Below are 22475 nucleotides of genomic sequence, written 5' to 3'. Positions count from 1 at the left end.
CTCCTATGAAAAATAGGAAATTAGAATATAATAATACATATCTATAAGTTAATTAATATTTACCTTAATGTTCAGCTGTAGTATTTTTTAATTCAAGAAACTTATCTAAGTTAATATGGTGAATGTATTATTTTCTTATTTTTTTAATTTGGGTATGCACCTGTATGCTAAAATAAATTAGATTGCATATCATGCTTTCTCGTGCATTAGATCTATATAGCTCTTCTGAGAGCAAAAAGCTGCCAGCTGGTATGACATTACCCATGTGAAATCATGTTATCTGTCAAGTTAGAAAATATTCAGATAACGATTTATAGAAGAAATGCATTTTTACATTGAAAGCTACTTACAGTTTCAAATCTATTACATTCTGACATGTTGCTCCTTCAGCCTTCACTTGTCACGATCACGGGGCCACGGTGCTTCAGTACGCACCCAAGCATCAGCTGCTGATCTCTGGCGGCAGGAAGGGATACGTCTGCATCTTTGACATCAGACAGAGGCAAATCCTTTCCAGCTTCCAAGCACACGAATCAGCTGTGAAGGCCCTTGCCCTGGATCCTTCTGAGGACTATTTTGTTACAGGCTCAGCGGAAGGTAACATGAAGGTAAGATACGGGAGGACTGAGTTGCATAGGAGAGTATTTAGCACTGTAAATAGACAGATGAATGTGGTAACAACGCAAACAAACCCCCAAACCTACATTTGGGGTAGAGCATGCTTGCCTGATGTTAATAACGTAAACTGAACTATGTCCTTCTGAAGCAAGTAGGTTTTGTTCTCTGCTAAAGAAGATAAACCAGTTTTTCCTTTAAGCTGTGTGACTGAATTTCAGGTTGATAAAGCAAAGTATCTCTATGATACTGTATGATCTGTATGATCAGTATCAGTATGATTCTGAAATCTTGGCTTATTTTTCTCTCTTTAAAATGTTCTGGTTTTACCTTTGGATATTTTTCTAATATAGGAGGCGCTCAGTAACCTCAACATCATGTAAAGTTTCTGTAACACCAAGCTCTGGTATTTTGCTTGATGCTACTGAGATGCCACAAGCAGTAAGAAACAAACAACAGTAACAAAACCCCACAAAACGGAAATACAGTCCCTGTTTCAAAGGGCTTGTTTCCTGAATAGGAGAGGAGGGAAATACAAGACCATGGTAAAGAGAAGGAGAAAGCAGTTTCTTTCCTTACAGCTGGACCTCTTGGACTTGTAATTGTTGCTAATAAGGAACAAAAAATACCCTTTATAATTGCTGAATAGGGTTTAAAACAGGAATCTGAAACAATAGGGAAAAGATACAAATCCTAATTTTAATCTCCTTTTGTCATTTGCTATTCTTTTGATACAGGTGTGGAGACTGACTGGCTATAATTTAATTCATTCGTTTAAAAATGAACATGCTAAGCAGTCCATTTTCAGAAATATTGGTGCTGGAGTCACCCAGATTGAAACTGTGCAAGGCAATCGGATCTTCTCCTGTGGAGCAGACGGCACGCTGAAAATGAGGGTTCTCCCCAGTGCTTTCAACATACCCTCCGGCATTTTTGACATTCTGTAGTGGTGTGGGAGCTAACCCTGGGTTTATATAATGTCCTTTTAAGTGGCTAAAATCACCGTGATTTGCACTGTGGAAAGGAAACATCCAGTTTCCTTTCAAGGTGGTTACTGCAGCATCAAGTATTATGGGGGGAAAGATTACAAAAAAAACTTTAAAAAATAATAAAACCAAACCTCAACACTTTTCAGCAGGTGTATTTTGAGTATGCCCATAAGGATCACTGGGGTGGAAATGCATGTACTGTATTGTAAAAGTAAATTACACCCAGTAGAGTCTACAGTCAGAGGAGGGGTTATTACTCAGTTATTGCTCAGTAACCCCCAAGCTGCATTTACTCAGTGTATTGTAAAGATTCTGACACTTGTCAGTCACTTAACAAGCACTGTGGCTTTACAAGTCAGTAAGCATTTCTGATGTGATTCCAGTTCTTTTTATTCCAGTTATTCCCACTAATTGAAGCATGTGTACAACTTCTCATTGTAAAATAGTTCAGTTTTAATTAAGGGTACTCAGTGTATTTGATTTTTGCGAGAAAGTGTAATGGATGCAATGCCGTGGAAAATGTGCAATCAAGAACGTACTGTGTAACACGTATCATTTAATGCTGAGGGTTTTTTTTCCCAGTTGGTACTAATACACCGTTGATACTGCAACTTGCACATCGACACACTTCTAAATGCGATGGTTTTAATTTGCACACTCTTTTCCTTTCTTTGAAGCTGTGTTATCTATTGGTCACCTGCCTTTACTTTAGGAATGTATTGTAAGCACTAAATGTTTGTAGTGAAGACATCCATGATTCTAGTCAGCTTTTAGTTTTGAAATTCATTTGTCCAGAATATACTTCATTAAATGAAGCTGTTAAGAGAATACCAATGGAACATATAATGCCACAATTCAGATGAATGTCAGGCTTTATGTGGCCATCTAGTAAATAGTGGATAAAACTGGTAATTAAATTATTACCACAGTATGTTGTATAAACTATGCAGAGTTCAATATCGTTTGCTTGTAATATAACTAGCTACTGTTGTCAGATGTATTTTTCTGTTGTAAACAAAACCACGTTCTTAAGAGACTGGAACGGGTGTCTGCATATTTAAATGTTCACACGCTGTCTTATTCCTCCAATGAAAATTTTGATGTCTGTGCTGTATTGTAAAATATACCAGAATAAAAAGCACCTTTCTCCAAAGGTGATTTTAAATTGCAGGCTGTGAAGTACAGGAGTTACGAAAAGAAAGAAGAGTAAATGTCATTGTTTAGTTTTCCCTTTGTAAGTTAAATAAATTACTTTTATTTCATGGAACAGTCCATCCCAGAACTCTTCCTTCTATTTAAATACATTTAACTAAACATCTGGTAGATTGACTAGATATTGCCTGAGCCTCAGCCTGGACTGACATAAATCGGATTAGCTGTTTGCATGTTATTTTCAGCTGTCCCAGGAAACCAGAAGGTCACCAGAATTTAGTTCTTCGTGACCAAAGGCAGCTGCAAGAAAGCTGCTGGTTCTGGGTTTTTTTTCAACCAAAAGGTGTTTAAGTGATACTTTGCTTCTAAATATTTGAATGAGCTTTATGAACTTTAACCAATATACACAAGCAGCTTAGAAATACAGGTGAGGGTTTTCTAGGAGCATGACTTTGAATACAGATACTGTAAGAAACAGTAGGGATTTATGTTTCAATGTTAAATTTAGGAATATTAAATACTAGAACAAAATTAAAATAAAAACTTCCTATTACTTCTCCCCAACAGCTCTGAAATATTTGAATGAGAGTGGGCATTCTCCGAATTAAGTTTAATCCCAGATTAAGTCACTGAGCACTATGATGAATACACGCATTCCTGCTCCAGGTATTTTATTTTTCTAAGACTATCAGCAAAAAAACCTATACCCCGCATTTTGTGATTTCATTTGTATGGATGAATGTGGGGATGGTTTTTAATCAATATACCTTACTAGAGTTAAGCATAGTTACAAGCAAGTTATAGCGGTATAATTTACATGGCAGAGAGGGCAAGGAAAGGTCTGCAGCAACACAAGCAACTCAAACACTGTTAAAAAGGGAATTTTAATCATATCTTTTACTTCCTCTCTTCAATTTTATACCTCGTTACTTTTCTTCCCACACTCCATTTAGTAAACACAATTTCACGTACATTGAATATTTAATAATCCCATTATTCCCATTTTCCTTGTACTTGGGCTGGATTTTGCTTTTGATTATGGAACAGTTCACTAGACTTGCTGAACTTGAAGCTTTCTGATTTTTCCATTTGAACAACCACCTTTATCTCCATTATTTTTAACAGCTGTGTATCTCTGTCCAAGAAGAACATTCCCCGAGAATCAGTGGAAAGTAGTAAGTGAACATGGCAAAGGTATTTGTACACAAAAGGTTGTTATGTAGACACTTATACTAGACCATAATCACTGACTAGAAAATTATTGCAGATAAGACAATAGCAACTGAAAGTTATAAATAGTCTCTGCTGAGCACACGACCAGAGAATAATAAATGTACATTAGATATAATTATCAGCTGAATAACAGGGGAAAAACAAAATCTGTGCTGTGTGCCAGCTGCAATACTGAACAGCTTCTCTTTTAAAAGGACGACAATTGCCTATATAATAGAAGTGTGTTTATACAAGGTGCCTGATCTCCCTTCTGTGCACACTCAGAAACCACCACCAGTGAACAGAGAATTATACCAAATGAAGAGACCCCCAAGTGTGTATCATATAGCTTGAAATCATCTATTTAGTCAAATATGGCTCTCATACATGACATTTTAAAATATCTTCATCTGCCAAAATGTACAGGATATATCATTAAGCTTCCATTCTCCCACGTATACAAATTCTTATCTCTTAAACTGTATGACAGCATAGCAAGAACAGACTGTGAAGACCGTAACTCAAACCTTGCATCAATCTGCTTCTCTTTCAATAAATCAAATGCAAAACTTACTGTCATATCCTTTGTATCAGTAACATACATAATGCCACATGCTATGAACGCGTTACCAGCCTTAGACTTGGGATATGTAGTGTTGATATGCCGAATGACTGAAAATGTTTCTTCATCAACATGTGCTACTATTATATTTTCGTCCGTGCTTGAGGCATATATAATCCAAAGACCCTTCTCATCCACTGCTACGTTGAAATAGGTCTTCGAGTTAGAAAAGAGGTAGTTACGACCATGATGTAAGGCATTTTCAATTAGCAGTGTGCTCAACGATGCTTTATCAAGCCCAAATCTGAAATGAGATAGAAAGTATTCGGTATGTTGTGTTAAAAATCCATTTTCATACACATTTCTTGGTAGAATCAACTCCGAGTGCATCACTAGTGATAGAAGCGTTGTTGAAAATACTTGAGTTCAAGGACCATTCCGATGCCTTTTAAGATTAAGTTCTGCACTCAAAGCACCTTCCAAAACATTAGGAGAAAATTCCAAAGTAACAACCAATCTCAAAGATGCACAAGGCCATGAACTTGCTTTGGTAGGTTTCACTTTATTTAGTCTATGAGCTTTATTATCACCAGGATGAAAGAAATAACTAAAAGGCACGGGCATGAAAAAGAATTACATAGCGGGTGAAGGCCCAAGCCTGTGAAATGAAGTCTGACAGAGGTTTATTTGCTTTCTACGAGGTGAGAACTAAGGAGAGAAAATCTGATTGAGCAAACCAACCTGAATTCTGGGCAGGTTCACCCAGTCTTCCAGTTCATCTTTGGAAACAGCTCAGATAATGCAGTGATTTGCCCAAGAAAACATCAAAGGAATAAAAATTCCACTTCTGCAGAGCCAAAATTCTGACCTGAGCCGGCCCCACCAGGACAGCCTGAGTGTCTCATCTCTGATGTAAGAAATTGGTCTTACTCCTTGAAATTCCTTAAGAGGATGATAATCTGAGGACAGTGGCACTTATCAGCTAAATTGAGCTCCTCTACTAGTTTAAGAGCGTAACCAGGTACCTTCAAGACACATTTGCAGTTTGCATTCAATTACTGAATAACAGAGTGTTTTAGCAAAGGCAGAGAGCACAATTTATCCTTTAGAGTAATGCCCTCTGGAACAGTGCACCCCACCGGCTGAATTCCAGCTAACTGTACAGCTCCATTCCCCAAGTTGAGAAAAAATCAGCACTCAATACAGGAATCTGCTACAGTTACAAATGTTCTCAGAAAAAATACAGGCTCAATGACAGGAACATTCCAGATCCAGGAACTTACAAGGCAAGGAAAAATACTGGAAAAATATTTTTTCTGTGGAAGAGGCATTGACAGCAAATGCTGGAAAAATCATCCTAAGAGAAGCCAAGAATTACTGACTACATGATTCCCCTCAGCTCTTCTAAAACGTGTGTCTACAGCAGCTCCATATCCCAGCAGCACGCATGTACAATAACAACAAAAGGCTTCAAGGCTAGAGAAGAGTTCTGAGAACGTGTGTCAACCCAGTTATCTCACCAGTTGCTTCACATTTGTCACTAACCTCATCAAGGGCTGGAAGGACAGCCCTGAGCATCAATAATCACACAGAAATGCAGATTTTCCTTCTTTTTCTTTCTTCCTATGAAGAGACAACTGGATAAAAAGCCTCTACATGTTCATTAGAAATGTGCACGATCTGCAACACAGAACACCCTGTCTTTTCCTCTTTCATGTGAAAATCCTGAAGGGAGCAGAAAAGTGACAACGACCATTTCATTCCTGAGGTTGTGTTCTGTCCCCTGTCCAGTCAGGACAGTCTAGAACTCCAAATGGTTCCGAAAGTCCTTAATGTTCCGGCACCGAGGGGTAAATGGCAAGATGTACTGTAGTATTTTCAACGACCACAAGGAACTAAAGCTACCAACACTTTTCCAGTTGCTAAAATGAAGCCAACTAAAACTAACAGAGGCGGGAAACCATGTTATGAAACAAAAAAGGAAGAAAGGACGAAGCAATCATCCTGAGAAAACCTGCCTAAGCTCAGCCAGACCTGGTGTCACCAGCTTTTCAATATGACAGGAAACTCCTTTTAAATACTTTTTTCAACATTTGCAAAGCGAACCCACCAAGGCCTCACCTCTTCTCTCTATAGTCAATACAAAAGTCAACACAAAACCTCTCAGAAGCTTTTCTGGAGCCCCAAATCAAGGGCTTCACTGTCATAGAATTCACAGGCTCATTCAGCCTGTGCTGAAGGTAAATAACCTCAGGGCGAACAACTGAACAGCAAGGCCATCTCTCAGCAACTCTTACAGAGGTTTTGGATTCCACACATAGCCCGTGTTCATCTCTGCGTGAAGGCACCTCCCAATTAACGGTACGCAAGCAAAGCTGATGAACCTCTGTCCTGTCACTGGGTATTGCTTAGACAGAGATGGTCTTTCACAGATGTATAAACAAAAAGCCCTAAAGATGAAGGAGATTGCCAAAAAGTGGTCTTGTCTTTGGCAGAATAAATATTATAGAATCCAAGCCGCTTGCTCACATTCCTTGGCATCCAAATGAATATAGGAAGGCAGCACTCACACCTGCTTGGGAATAGACATCAAAGTATAGTAATGTTCTTGGCTCAAACATCAGAGTCATGTAAGAGAACTTGAAAGCAGATGCAATCTTTCCCTTGCCCTTGGACTGTCTGTCTTTGGCTCTTCCCACAAGATGAGGTTTTGGTTTTGATTTGTATTGTCTGTCTCTGTCCTGAGTAGAGACTGAAAAACAGAGACGTGATTCCCAGTTTCAATTCAGGGAGATACATTGGGAGAGCTGTAGGAACCTCTTTTCACAAGGAAATCAAGGAGCGGAGCCGCTGCTCCGCAGCGGGAAGGGCAGTCCAGCAGGTCGCCACGTCCTCAGCTGCCGCCTCCGTGCACCCCCGGCACCGCCGCACGGGCAGCGGCTGAGCACGGGCACCCACCCAGCGACGAGCTCGGGAACCACGCTGCACAGGGTACAGTCACAGAGCCGCTCAGCCGCGTCCCACGCTGCTGCGGAACCAGCTCTGACTCTGCTAGGCGCACAGCTTATTTTTTAAACCAGATATTCTTTTCTGAGCCCCAAATTCCTTAGTCCGTTCCCATATCTTTCTCACAACTACAAGCACAGCAAGGAATCCAAGTGCAAGACACCCACGGCAATGCGATGTACCATAGAAACCTGCTGGACCCCAGGATAGCCAAAAGAAAAATCGGTTGTCACCTCTGCACACGGCTGCTGCTTAATCTGCAGGCTCAGTCGTCCTATCAGGCAGTAACTACTCAGGTTACCACTTAGACGTGGAGCTGAACCCTCCTTAAGGAACTGCCACAGCAGAGCAATGGACCTGCACTGCCGTCCCACAGCACCTGCACGCACACATGAGGACTTGGTTCTAGTTACAGATTGGAAAGAATCAGTTGTCCTGTTCTGGAAAGAACTCTGAACCATTCCTCCACTCTTCCTATTCTAAACAGGACCAAAAGGAGATATAAAATGTACAAGGAAGTGGTCTGCTTTCTGAGCTTCACTTGTGTCACTCTAACCCATTGCTCCTTCCACAACACCACTGGCCTTAAGCCAACTACGTTTGACTTACTTCAGAATGACACTGGTTCCTCCCTTTTGATAGTACAGATGATTGTTTTGTACCGCGTGACCACATCCATGAAAGAATCCGGTGATGTTTACGATCCTGTAGGTGTCATTCAGCAAGGCATTGGAATTCTCATATTCTTTTATAGAGCTTCCTAAATGAAGGGGAAAACATGAAAAATGGACTATCGTTTGGTTCATCTGATTTTGAAACCTTTACCCTAAAATTCAGTCTCTACTGAAAGTCAATCTCAATCTGACAGACAACAATTGTTGTTCGTGTTTTCAATTGTGATTCAGCTTGCTGGAATAATAAAAGAATCGAGAAAGCAAATCTATTAGAGGTGCTGTTCAAGGGCCTGCTTCCCACAGACCTAATTCTGAACACAGTTGGTAAATACACAGAAAACATTTCCTTTTTCCACTTGGGTCCTAGAACTTTTCCTGCACTAAATGTAGCTCATGCAGCACCGGATTCATTTTCACGCCCAGCTGGATGGAAAGGCACAACTCCTACCTACAATCTCGGGAAGTAAAGCCATAGGAAACTGTTCAGAGGAAAGAATAAAAAGGCACGAACAACAGGCATTTAAACTTGGGTTAGGTATTAAAAAATAAATCATCAAACAAGCAAAAATACCACAATCCTCAAGCTTTTTTCAAAATTTGTTTTGGACTCTGAATATGTCTGAAGATACTACCAATGTCTAAATGTCTATAACCATATGTATGGTCAAGTATTGGACAGGTAAGATGGAAAACATTCTGAAAAAGACATGGGCAAAACTCACGTAAATATGTGATTAAAAATATTAGTTTAGCCTGAAGGAATTAAGAAAGCAATGTTAATATAACAACTGATTTTGGATCAGTGGCTACTACCAGCCTACCTGAAAAATGCATGGTGAGCCAAATCCGCTCATCGCTTACGTTTGCGGGTTCCCGCATCCAAGTTCCAAACGTTTCCTGAAGCGTGACAAAGTGAACAGGGCTTCCCACAGACCTTATGACACATTCTGGTAGGGAACAAGCACACGTTGGTCACCTGGGCCATTCCAACAGTGAGCAGCAGTTACTCATGCTCTGGGGCAGTTTACCAGCTTTTCTGGAAGGACCAGGGGTTCTGTCTTCAGCTTTTCCAGCCCGGGTGTCGTCATTCGGTACTGCACACGCCTCCCCCAGGGCTGCGACACAGACAGGAAAAACATGTCATTTTTCTATACTTGACATGACAGACGTGCACATCGGTGACTCCACCAAAATGCAGGAATGACAACCGGGATTTTGTTTCGTCTGGTGGGAAAAAAAAGCTTAGGTTGGTGTGGTCAAGAAAAGAGCTCAGGAAAGACTCAGTGTGGTTTGTCGGGCTGACAGTCAGCTTTGAGGAGTAACCAGTTTTGCTCAACAGATTTAACTCCTTCGCTGTGAATGTCTGAGTAGCTGCTCAGAAAGACGGAGCTGCCCCTTTCCTTAGGCACCTTCAGACAACGGAGGGGACCGGCAACCGGCTGATTTAGCACAAATACCAGAAATGCTTTCCTGAGAATGAGCGATGGCTCAATTCAACAGCTTCACGCCCAAATCCACACACACCAGCAGAGGGGGTGTATTCTGTACGCAACACCGGAGATCTTGCTTGTGCTGTTAATGCCCAAAATCGTAATAAAGTACTAAGACATGCACTGAGCACGTAATGCATAAGAATGGAGGTCAGTCATCCATGCTATTAAAGGGGCAATATGAAAGCCTGAGGGATATTATACACTATATTCCTTACACACATAGAAATGGTTCACATTAGACACAAATAAACACCTGGCAACATTTTTCCCCACCCTTCAATAATTCACAGAGTAACTGGCTGGCTCTTCTCTTAGTTTTTACTATTAAAAAAAGTCTGAATGCAAGTATTTATGGACATTTTTAAACAGACCTCTTTTGTCTATAAAACAATGTGATGCATTTCAGTTTGCTTAGAGTCAAAAGGCAGGGAGAGCAGTTCTCAGCTCCGTGCTGCAGGTGTCCTGAGCTCACCGCAGCCTTCTTTTCTAATTCCATTCGTACTTCCATCTCCTAACACATTGCACTCTGCTTGCCACACAGGCTGCAAATTCTTTCAGACATTCATTTTCATTGTTGCCTTCCAGTATCTTTCTGGGATTTACAGGGCTGTGATGAAGTTTAAATGAGAAAGACAGTAAAAATACAAAATAGCTGTAAAGTAACGCTGAAAGGGTACTGTGACATCCAGGAAAGAAGGGACAGATTATACTGCATTGTTGTTTTCTCCTCTAGGTCACATTCTCTCTTTGTTCATGCAGAAGGAAACTACTCCAAGATAGATCGAGAACAACACGTATTTCTTCTACACATTTATCTAGGGCATTTGGTGATGCCACATTGAAAGTCTGGAAGTGATCACAGCATCTCTCTGAAATAAGGCACAATAAGTGAATCCACCTATGGGAGGATCAGTGCCTATAGCTGGAATCCAGCAATCCCTCTGGATCCCCTTCCAGCCTCTGATCTCAAAATATCCTCAAAACACCTCAAAAAGGAACTCGCTCAGCGTAAGTAAATTTTCTTGAGCTGAGTCTAATCGATACAGTTAAATACTGAATGAGCAGTTTCCTGTACAGGAGCTTATCTAGGACTATAGAATAGCCCAGAACCAGGTCAGTGTTTATAATGAAGCTGAGTGCACTATTTGCATTGGAGGATATTTGCAGTACTCAGGATTTTCAGCTGCATGAAACTGAAAGCAACTGCGATTAAATCAGAGACTGTTATTAGAAATGTACAGTGCTTTTCACAAAGAAAAAAAAATATAAAAATATAAATATCCCACTGATTCCTATCATAAAATATTCCAGCTGAGAGTTAATGGAGTTTGCAAGATATTAAACCCATTGAGTTGGTCTGTCTGGGGATGGTGGGAAAGGCAGAGCAAGGGAGTGGATCAGAACGTTCTGTTTCTTTTAGAACTAGCAAACGGTTCCCAGTACCACTGAGAACAAATAGGAACAAATACACCTGAGCTTCCAACTCATTATTCTCTTCTTTCGGAGAAATGAAGTTTTGACCTGATTCAAAATTTAATTTAAAGAAACCATTCTTGTATTCTTATGTAATAAGTCAATTACAGTTGTAAATCATTATGTGTATTCTCTTCTCTACAAAGGGATATGAATATTTAATTAAAAATGCTGTTTTACTCTTTGAATGTTGCTAATGAGATCCCTCAGCCTCCTGCCTCATGCGGCACAAACGCCCCTGAGGACGTTCCCCTCCTCGCTCCCATTTGACTCTGCGATGTAACGTCCATCACCAACCCACCAGATAACTTCTCCAAAGCACTTCAGCCTGTTCCACCACTTGAAAAGAGGTGACCTGAGTAGCTGTTCCAATTATATCTTGTACAACAGTTCATCCATTTCTGAATTTGAAATACGATGAAAATCTCCTCCAGCTCTCTACTGTCTGTTGTTAAGCAGCTCTTCGCACTCTATTCTGATATTCAACACCCAAAATCTCCTCATTGAGGTTCCTACATGCCACTAAAATTACAATTACATGCTACATTAAAAATAAGAGGCAGAAATAATTGATATATGTTCCACTCCATATGAAATATTCACTGGTTAATAGCATTTATGATAATATTTTTTAAAAGATTTTTCATCTCAGCACACTGTACAGAGCGATGGTGACATAGAAACACGTCATTCTATTAACAGTGAGACACACAGATTGCTGTTTCACGCTTTGTAAGTGCATGAAGCCCTTGTGGCGCTCCCTTTCGGTACGCCCATCAAGAAACCACATTCCCAATTACAAAATAAACCCCACGTTACCAAAGACTGTCACAGCAACTCTCTTATTCTGCAGAAATGTGACAGATTAGTGACTGAGCCATCCTTTGCTATTATCCTTTGTAGGATCACTCTGCCCTCCCTGAACAGGCGCATCTCAGCCGGGAGGAGAACGACCCCAGAACTGTAGGGCTGGAACAACCACCTCGAGTGCGACACCACCCAGGTCCAGCGTGCAGATCCAAACCCAAACGTTGGCTTCCATTCCCAAGCTGGAGTAAGCTAGGAGTAAGCTGTTCTCTGCTTCTCTTTGCTTTCCATAACCAGCTAATACCTCGAACCAAAATTTACAGTTATCACCGTAGCGCAATGTTTGCGGAACCCAAATTCCTGAGCATCCAAACCACCAGCTCATAATAATAATAATAATCAATGACTTTAAAACAAAAGTGCAGCAGCTGCTGGGCTCAGCACGCGGTCTATGCCCTGCCAATCTGGATACTCGTTATTTGGTTTTAACAGTGTCTGCTGTGCAATGCGCAGCCGCAGTTTGAAGGAAACCCACTCCACAAAGCTTTAAGCTCAGCTTTAAGTTCATGCAGCTTTACTGATGTCAGCAAAATGAAACACTTGCTTCCCGCTTTGTGAGACCTGGAGCAACAGGTTTCATCTTGAAACTGTTTAAATACTAAAAGGAACAGCGGAAGGAACTGACCTGTGGATTTGCTGCTGTACACGTTCTCCTGAAGCTGTGCTTTACCTTTACGTTTCCCTGGAGGCCCTGGGGGTCCCGGGGGCCCGGGGGGCCCTGCTGGTCCAGGTTCACCTTTGGCACCTGTGTACAAAGCAGAGAACTGTATGTGTCTACATGATGGACTCTGAGGTTTCTAAACCAGCCTCTCTCTTCTTAAGGGGTTTGTGCACACAGAAATACAGCGCAACGAACTCACTGGGATGCTGTTGGCTGGAATGTAACCGTACAGAACATCATAAGTTGTAGGACATCAAGGCAATTTATCTGCCTGCATTACAGGCACAATTAAGAGTTATAAAGCTCTGTTGCCTTTTGCTTACCGTATTGTAAGACCTCAGCTTCAGAGGCTACAGCACTACAGCTTATCTCTGGCTGCTTCATTTATTCCCGAGTGGAAATCTGCCCCCTATTTTCTAACAGAAAAATAAAACTACACTGCAAGGAAGAGCAGGAGGAGGCCAACTGGAAGTGTACTGGAAAGGGTGCAATTCATGTACACACCAACCTCCTAATGGCCAAGCAGGAAAGTTTTTTGAAGACTCGCATTAAAAAGAGAACAGAACGCCCTGGGCTGGGCAACACTCAACACTGCGCTGAGGACAACGCGCTGCTTGGTCCTGCTCTTGCAGATCAACTCATGTTTCCGTCCATGAAGCAGAGCATTTCTTTTCCTGCCGAGTACACAGTTACAAGAAAGCTCCTTAGGGCGCTTCTTCCTACCTTCTAATATCACATCATTGTTCGCATCTCCCTTTTCGCCCTTCGCTCCTCTTGCGCCCTTTCCCCCTGGCACACCGTCCTTGCCAGGCAAACCCATTTCTCCGGGTTCTCCTTTCTGTCCCCGATCACCTTTTGGTCCTGGCACACCTAGAAATAAAGAGCATTTCAGTACCAAGAACTCTGGTCCAGCATGAAGCACCAATCATTTTTTTTAAATACAAAACATATTCACTTTAGCTGTCATTTTCGCCCAGATTGAGCTGGACAGCTGTAATTTGTTCCAATTTCAAAACAACACTGTAACCTAATATGAAGGGAGAAGGTGCACAATTGTGTGCTGCAAATAATACACTCTTTACTTAGGGATCTCTGAGTTTTGAACGTGAAATACACAGACCTGGGCCTTGTTAACATTGGCTGGAGAATTTCTGGGTGAGCAGGAATACAAAAGAAAGATGTGAAGTAATACCCTTATTTCACATTTGCAAGGTGCTACAGAAGGGCATGTTCATGCTGTCTCTAGACTTGATCTTAAAGCAGTTATGCACTAACTTTACAACATAGATTGCACTTTTAATCTTTTGCATTGTCCCACTAGAGCACAGATACAGCCACCTAGTATTGCTTTCACACGGCTTTATAACCTTCGTTCTATGCCTGTTAGAAGCACGAACAGTCCACATTCCACGTAGATTTTGCACTTGACCATGTAGCGAAGTAAAACCACAGTAAAATATTTAACAAGATATTCCATTGTCCTGCATGATTTAGTTCTGCAATAAGGGAAACAATGTGAGTTTGCACAACCGAGACACCAAACACCTGCATCCTCTGCTTTGGTGGCAGTTGGTATTCTCTCGCTTTAGGAGAAACATAGTGGTTGTAAAACTGAAATGTCAGTGTTCTTGCACGCACAGGTTTCAAATAAATTACATTTGTTAGTATTTGAGAAGAAAACGCTTTTTTTTTTTTTTTAACTAATTGCTTTACTATTTAAATTTATTTTGTGAAATGGGAATCACAATTTGGGGGTAAAATGTGTCTTCGGCAATGCAAAAAAGAAGAAAAATATGGAAGCATACTGTTCCTGCCATAGTTATTACCAATCTGGAACCAAAACTGTGGTAACGTGCAACAACTACCAGCCCCATACTCTGGCTTTTTCTAAGACGTGAAGTCAAAGGGCCATTATGTTGGCAGGTTGAGGGAATTGAAATGTTCTTACAATAACAGTATTTAGTAGGAATTTCAGAATACTGGAAATCAATACAATGTATTCAATAACCTTAGTTTGCAATGTTCTGTGAGTATGTCCAGCACCCTCCTCACGGGACTGGGTCTGAAGGAATCTACCAAAGCTTAGCGTAAGAAAATGAATGCTACAGAATTCTGGAACACGCAACTTCTTTGTAAACATTGAAGCCCTTGTCCCCATACAAAGATCTAAAATAAAACAGTAAGAATGGTTTGGTTTGGTTTTTAAACAGCTACCAAATATATATATATATATATATATATATATATACCTATTCTTCCTCTTTTTCCATTTATTCCTGGTTCTCCCTTTTGTCCCGGAGCACCTGGGACTCCATCCGATCCGTTGTAGCCAGGCAGTCCATCCAGTCCAGGAGGCCCTGAACAAACCAGACAGTATAATTGAATTTTCACTCTTAAATGCAATTTATCCTTAAATCTACCACATTTACATATAGTATACTTTTATATATATATATATATATACATATATATATTTATACATTCTTTAGACACACCAAATCCACTAATTGAGCGTTAAGTTCTCCACGCCAATAGAGCATCCTCCTCAATAACAATAATTAAAATAGAAAACCAACAAATCCCAAAGCAAACAAACAAAACCCCACAAAGCCACAACACACAACCCACCACCAAAGCAAACAGTACAAACAAAACCCACCCACCCGCAACAAACAAAACACTATAAAAACAAAGGTAAGTTGCTTGTGACCAGCCTTTCGGATTCCATTTCTAGGAAAAGACAGCGGAACTTGTTCTGTTTCTCAATCTGACGGTGACTGTAGCATCGTCCACAAACCACACAAGCTTCATCACTATCTGAACCCCCCCAAACAAAAAGCACCGACCCTTTCCTCATACAGAGAATTATTGTAAGCAGACCCACAGCTCAAGCACAGAAAGAGGGCAAGGAACTGTTCTACAGCTCAGCAACCACATGAGTGGTAGCAGAGACTTAAATAAGAAAGAAGGAAAAGTTATGGGGGAGGTGGGAGGGTGGAATCAGTAACCAACATTTTTAAAGAGGTGTTTTATTGGTGTTAAATTATACTATCGGTTTACTCTTTTATATATATACACACAGTCATCTCTACAGCTACATGTTACTTAAACACTCTTAATTCCATATGGTTTTGATAAACTATGTTTTAGCAAACATGAAACAATTCTGTTTCCTCCACTAGAGAAGTACAATGTTTAAATCATCCCAAACATCTCAGAAGGGGCACAAGTTGACCTAAATATAAACACTTAGGAGGGCAGGCAGTCATCCAACCCTCCCTCATTCTCATCAGCACAAGAAGACTATCCTAGAAAAGATCCGTTTCTACGTTTCAACGTTTTGTACCCGTGACTGTTTCAATTACTCAAAAATATAACTGCAGTTATCCGAGTGTCTCACCTGGGGGGCCGGGGGGACCTGCAACAAGGAGCAGCAAAAGAAAACAAGAAAAAAAGAAACGATGAGTTTAAGCCAGCAATAAAACAAACAAACTATTCCAAATTGAATTGACTAGTATTAGTTCATAACGGTAAAAGGGGAGGAAAACCTCTCAGCATTCAAAATTAACATCTATGGATTTAACTGCTTTGTATTAAAATTAACTATTTGAGCATTAGCAGAAACTCAGAGTTACTGGAAGAATGTCCTTAAAATCAATTACATACACACATGTTGCTTTTTGCAAATATCAGTTGGTACAGGTTTGACAAACAAGCACCTCTACAATGTAATCTCACTGGCAGGGGCTCGAGTACCTTCACGTGCTTTGCATCCATGGCATTGTAACAACCATTATATTTAATTTATACAAGTGTTCTCCAAGATCCTGCTTCAGTAGAAGAAGAATAGCTTTACAACACTGTGAATGTCACAATTGAAAATCCTGTTGCAAAGACACATTAAAAATACATGGTACACTTCTGTGTCTTACAGACATTTCATTGTAGTTCAGGATTCAGACTGTTTGAATAGGAAGAAGAAAAAAGTCTTCTCATTCCTATCAACAATCGGGCTTTTCACATGTAATTGTTCTCCAGACTGGAGGCAGCTCCCCACAGAACCCGGTTGCTGTACTAGAAATGGGACTTGCTTCACTTATTCAGCAACATGTAACACAATAAAATCTGTCTCTTAGTTCAAGCACAGGACCTTCACAAGAAGAAAGCGCAGCAGGCAAAAGTGAGCAAGAAAATGCCTCTGTAACAAGATTTATCTTATGTGATCCTCTAGAAAGAAAGCGCCAAAAGAAACCCCACAAAGAGGAAAAGCAGGTTAGGGGAACACAAAGGAAGGTGGTAGTCGCAATTAAAGAACCAAATGAGTCCTGTGAACATTTTTCTCCAGCCAACAAAGTACTGTATTGTTTCAACAAAACTCTCTACGACAGAAAATAACAGTAATTACTAGACTCCCCCAAGGAAGGCAATTTTCAGGATTAATTAGAAAGCATTATGAGTAAAGTGAAAACCATTTTAGAATGCCATTACAGCAATTATCCCTTTTCATCAGTACAGGCAGTAACATCAGTTACCATCTTTCTGCCAATTTTCCAGTAAATGACCATTTTTTCCACACTACCATGTTACATCCATTAGTGCATTCAGTCACTGCCTCAGCTCAAAAACTGAGGAGCTTGATTATCCTTGTATAAGAGAAATGAGAAACGTCCTGGAAAAGCAGCAGAGAAAAACAGTAACAGAGACAGAATTTGGTAGCATCAAGAGAGCAAAAGGTGCAGAAGGCACCAAATAGCATGAATTCCGAAGTCGGGAGCCCAAAGAAACAAACTCAGGTTGCCTGTGATGCAGCTTCAGTTGCCATCAGGACTGATCTAAACTTCCAGAAGCAGCATTTCACACCTGTGTGTACTGTGGTAATTCTCGTTTACGTTGAAATCGGTGGAGCCAAATGGACCTTCCAGTCATTTGAAAATACAAACCAGACGGCAAGTGAAGTGTTTTCTTAAACTCATTGAAAGTGGCTTATTTCTAGTCTTCTTATTTCCAAAAAGAACCCCTGACTCAGTGTGTGACAGACTTCGAAGCCAGACCACAGCCATTCAATTGGCTACTACCTGACATTTTCTTCGCCAAATAACATAGAAAATGCTGCCGTCACCCGGTCCCAGCAGCAGCGGCTCCAAGCCCCAGCAGTAACACGTGAAACCCAATGGCCTGTTCCCATGGGCCAAGGCAGGGGGTGCAAACACATTCCCACAGCAGCTCCAGCGACGGAAGGAAGTGTCTACACCCTGTGTGTTCACCCCCCGTTAGCCTCAAAGTGTGTGGACATACACAGAAATACCCACCTCAGACCTCAATTAGTGTGTTAAACACACAAGTCTATAAGATTTGCTTATGAAAACTACATGGGAAGGAAATAGCTCCAAGTGTCATCAACCGAGCTCTTCAAATTCTGACATTTATAATATGCAGGTACAGATAAGTCCCAAAGTAGCACCTATTGTCTTTTTTTTTTTTAATAAATAACCCAATTGAGATGTACATTCCGCGAGAATAAATAGCGTAGTTCTTTGACAGAGTCATTGACCTCAAGTTCTTTGAAAATATTGAGATTCTGCATTTCCAAAGCTAACACAGGTGCAATGTTTAAGGCAATAAACATACCTGTTAAGCATATCCCTTTTGTGCTGTTACACAAATCCACCATCACTCGGACCTAATATTGCAAAGAAAGTGGAGTTGAAAACAATGCACATCGCAACAGTAGCTAGTTTGCTTGGCCTAGAGAAATAATTCCAAAACCAAACATACAACTGTCTGCTCTGTGCTTATAAGAATAAGCTGTTTGGAGCTACCTTGACATTGTGATACCATCCATCTGTAAAACAGAGTTGGTGTCCATCCATTGCCTCTATCAGTGGCAGGCATAAAGGCCAAAATCAGCCAATAAATAATACATTCAATTTTATTTTATATTCGTATTAAAGGGTAGACGCTTTTCCAACACAGCATATCCAGGGAGAAAGATGACCTACACTCCAAGTAAGTGATTTCTTATCTTGGAATAACCACCATCTACAGATGTGGAATGGACCTTCGCCCATTCAAAATACTTCATCCTAACAATGACAGGCTTTATAAAAACCAAGCACTAACAGACACTCATACCGGTGCAGACCCAAGTATATCGATCAAGTTTATCTAGAGCAGACTCAAGTTTATCGATTAAAAGGTCATCTTTGCAAAACACATGGCTTTTGGCTGGGCAAACATTCACATTTCATGTTCCACCCCACATGCTGAGAGTCAACACTCATCAAACCATCCAGCAAAAATGAGAATATTATGAACACGAGCACCAGAAGTGCCTCAGGTCTTTATGGGAAAGTCTAATGTTTATGCTAAGAAAAATATGATTATTTCAGGGCTGTGGAATCTACAATAATTTACTCAGAGCTGCCGTTGTATTCATCTTGGTGCAATTACCCTATTTGCAAATAGCGCAACGCACTATTCCCAAAAGACAGAAAAAACCAAGTGCAAGTCAATCTGAAAGGCAGCCTGACGTTCAATCCCAGCAAGTTTATTTGCTGCTGTCAATCATGATCTTTAAAATCAACGCACCATTAGCTTCAAGTGACAAATCTAACAGACTCAAATAGAAGACAATCATTTTCATGGTACGTATTCTTTTGCTGCAAAATCAAACTATATTTGAGTATGGATTTCAATTATGTCAGATATATGCTGAGAATTTACTGGATTCCAGACTCTGCTGGAAGAGCTCTTATAAATACAAGTTTTAGACTCAATTCAAATGAGCTGAGAAGAGCTAACTGGTTTTGAATACCAGAATTTGCTTTTCTCTTTCCCCTCACACCCCTTGAGAACACTTGGCTTCTACCCTGTCATTTCTAAAACACGTGTTGTCCACGTATGTTCCAATCCCAACTGCATTTTAATCCGAATGGTTTTGTTGAGGTTGCTGAAGTGATCACAGCTTGCTCTGCAGCCCTCTCATTATCTCAGCATTATTTTTACCAATCAGTGCCATTCAGGTGACAATTAAAACACCTGGCACTCAAGAAGTGAGTGTGTTATAGCAAATAGCCTAGAACCTCCAACTTAACCATAGAAGATGAGTCCTCCGCCAGTCATGCAATCAGCCAGCATCACCTCTGCCATGAAGAGCAGCCACACACCAAGAAGTATCTTATTTAAATGCTAAAAGATTCGTTTTCCCATGAAGAAAGGGTGAAAAAAGAAAAAGAGACAACCCAAACTATGAAGCAACTACTCAGATCGTTCAATATCCATAAGCCGCCACTTCCTGCACTGGTTTAAATCTCACTTTCAAACTTAATGCTCACAAACTTAGACTGTTACCCTCTCATCAACCTTCCTACAGCAACAGATTCGCCAATTTCCTATTTTTGTTCTCTTACAGAATGAATATATATATTTATAAATGCATAAATAAATAAGAGGCACAGAACCAAAAATATACTCATACCACAAAAGCTAAAATATGATTTTTGATGCCTAAAGTTATCTCAAAGACTTTTGAAGGGCAGGCGCAGCGGATCTCCCCGTGCAGAGCAGCAGGATCTGACACCTGCAGTCACAATGTGCAGCAATCTGTGCCTCCCCACATGAGAGATCCCACCCCCGCAAACCCTCCCTGCAGGGCCCACATCTCACAGGGGCTGCACCGTGGCTCTAGGGCCATCCCATGTAACGGGGATCATCTCACCAACCGTCAGGAAACTTGTTCAGTGCTACAAAAGCATTCGGGTTTTCACGTTGCGTTAATGGGAGTTGGATACAAAATATAAAAACGATGGACTGCAAGGTGCTTGAAAATTTTTCTAAGGACTTTCTTCCTCTTGGGCATGTGGGTCTGCACACAGTCACCCACCCTTTGGAGCAGCAGCCAGGAGGAGAAATATTTGATGGGAATGTGTAAGAACAAAATGGCACAAAAAGTCGCCAAGCAGCTCCCTGCAGGACACATACGCTTAAATGGAGCGCATTGCACGCAGCAGTAGTCGCAGTGGTGATTTAAACAGAGAAGCTACACAAGTCTTGCTGCATGCTGTTAAAATATACACAATGTCACTTGGTACTATTTTGAAAGGGCAATAATACTCATTTAATCCGTACATGCTGCTTAATGACAGCAGAGTAGCATATTTAACTGCCACTGTCAAAATCATCTAGACATCCGACTGCCATACATGATTTAAGCCTGAGCACGTAACAATAAATGGGATTAACAGCACTCAGGGTCAGGATTGGGATATTTTCTCCAATTATTTTATTTGTGGACCCCTCAGATTCAAAGCAGCAATTCTTATGGCATGGGACACAATGAGTTGCAGCTGCCAAACACCAAGATGATTTCTTAAAACAAACAGGAAGGAGCTTTGACTAAATGTTGTGATGAAAAGCGTAGCTACAGCACACAAAAACATTTCACGGGAGTAGCAAGTTTTCTAACATCTGATTAAACAAACAAACAAACAGCAAAACAAATGAACAAAATACCCCTTGCTTTTTTCCATTTCTTTTGGTATATGTTTCTAAAAAGCCATTTATGTTTTCAAATTTGAAATAATTCGAATAAGCTACCGGTCCCCCATCGGGGCCTCGTGTCTGTGCAAGTCACAGAATCCCAGAATGTCAGGGGTTGGAAGGGACCCGGAAAGCTCATCCAGTGCAATCCCCCCATGGAGCAGGAACACCCAGATGAGGTTACACAGGAAGGTGTCCAGGCGGGTTGGAATGTCTGCACAGAAGGAGACTCCACAACCCCCTGGGCAGCCTGGGCCAGGCTCTGCCACCCTCACCAGGAACAAGTTTCTTCTCAAATTTAAGTGGAACCTTTTGCGTTCCGAGAGACCCCCGGCGGACGCGCCGGCGCTTCCCCGGCCCCAGCAGGAGCCTCTGGAGGGCGGGTGCCCGCCCCCCACCCCGCCGGGCCGGGCGCCCCCGCCCTACCGGCACCATGGAGTATGTCAGCAGCATGAGCATCTCGTCGTTGTCGGCGCGCACGTGTCCGCGGGCGCGCTCCCCGCGGCGGCTCCGCTTGCTGCGGGCGGCGGGGGGCGCCCGGCCGGGGCCGGCGGCGCCCAGCAGGTCCCGCACGGAGCCGTTGTCCGCGCCGGGCCGCGCCGCCTCCAGCTCCCGCAGCGCCGCGTCCAGCTCCCGCCACTGCGCCAGCAGGAACAGCGTCCCGGCGGCGCTGAGCGCCGACAGCAGCCCCACGGCGGCCAGCAGCCAGCGCAGCGCCCGCCCGCCCGCCGCCTCCATCGCCGCGGGGTGGCTGCGGACGGGCGGGCCGCCGGCGGGGAGGGCTTTATGCCCCCCGGCTCCGTGGGCCGCTGGCTGGGCGGAGGGAGTGGCGGCGCGCCGGGCCGCGCCGGAGCGGAGGGACGGGGTGCGGAGCGGAGCGGGGCGGGGGACGCGGGGAGGCAGCGCCGCCGAGCAGAGGGACCGCGCTCCGCCGGCTCTTGGCACCTCGGGGACACGTCTCCCCGCTCCCAGCGAAGCCGGGCAGGACGGGGAAGCGCTGTCAGTCGTTTCCCGAGGGGAACGCTCGGACCGCCTGTGTCTGCCCCCGCCTGCAGTCACAGCCGCCTTTGGCACGACTCAAATTGCACATGACTTTTTCTAGCTAGCGAGGTTCTCGTTAACTTCATTCCCCAAAGCTGCGATGCAAGCGTAAGTGCTACTGCATAGTAAAAATCCCTCCTTACAAGCACAAGCTCATACAAGCACTTTGCTGTTTTCATCACTCACTAATAA

General features: G+C 42.1%; 2 protein-coding genes across 2 annotated transcripts in view; one reads left to right on the top strand and one right to left on the bottom strand.

Moving 5' to 3' along the window:
* Positions 1-2865, top strand: part of DMXL2 (Dmx like 2) — a 49386-nt gene extending 46521 nt beyond the window's left edge. Inside the window, exons 43-44 of the mRNA XM_080350861.1 lie at positions 391-608; positions 1353-2865. Of these exons, the coding sequence (XP_080206987.1) occupies positions 391-608; positions 1353-1562 (428 nt within the window). The 3' untranslated portion in view covers positions 1563-2865. The remainder of the gene's footprint in view (positions 1-390; positions 609-1352) is intronic.
* Positions 2866-4374: 1509 nt separating this feature from the next.
* GLDN (gliomedin) lies at positions 4375-21980 on the bottom strand (the record flags this gene model as incomplete). The annotated part of the gene is made up of 10 exons (XM_080351164.1): positions 4375-4834; positions 8146-8296; positions 9032-9157; positions 9239-9325; positions 12669-12788; positions 13428-13574; positions 14954-15061; positions 16105-16122; positions 18333-18384; positions 21669-21980. 10 exons carry the CDS (start codon positions 21978-21980, stop codon positions 4375-4377), a joined length of 1581 nt encoding a protein of 526 aa, XP_080207290.1.
* Between the last annotated feature and the right edge of the window lie 495 nt (positions 21981-22475).

Source organism: Nesoenas mayeri (assembly GCF_963082525.1).
Source record: "Nesoenas mayeri genome assembly, chromosome: 11".
In the NCBI taxonomy this organism is placed as follows: domain Eukaryota; kingdom Metazoa; phylum Chordata; class Aves; order Columbiformes; family Columbidae; genus Nesoenas; species Nesoenas mayeri.
This window is presented reverse-complemented; position numbering and strand designations above follow the sequence as displayed.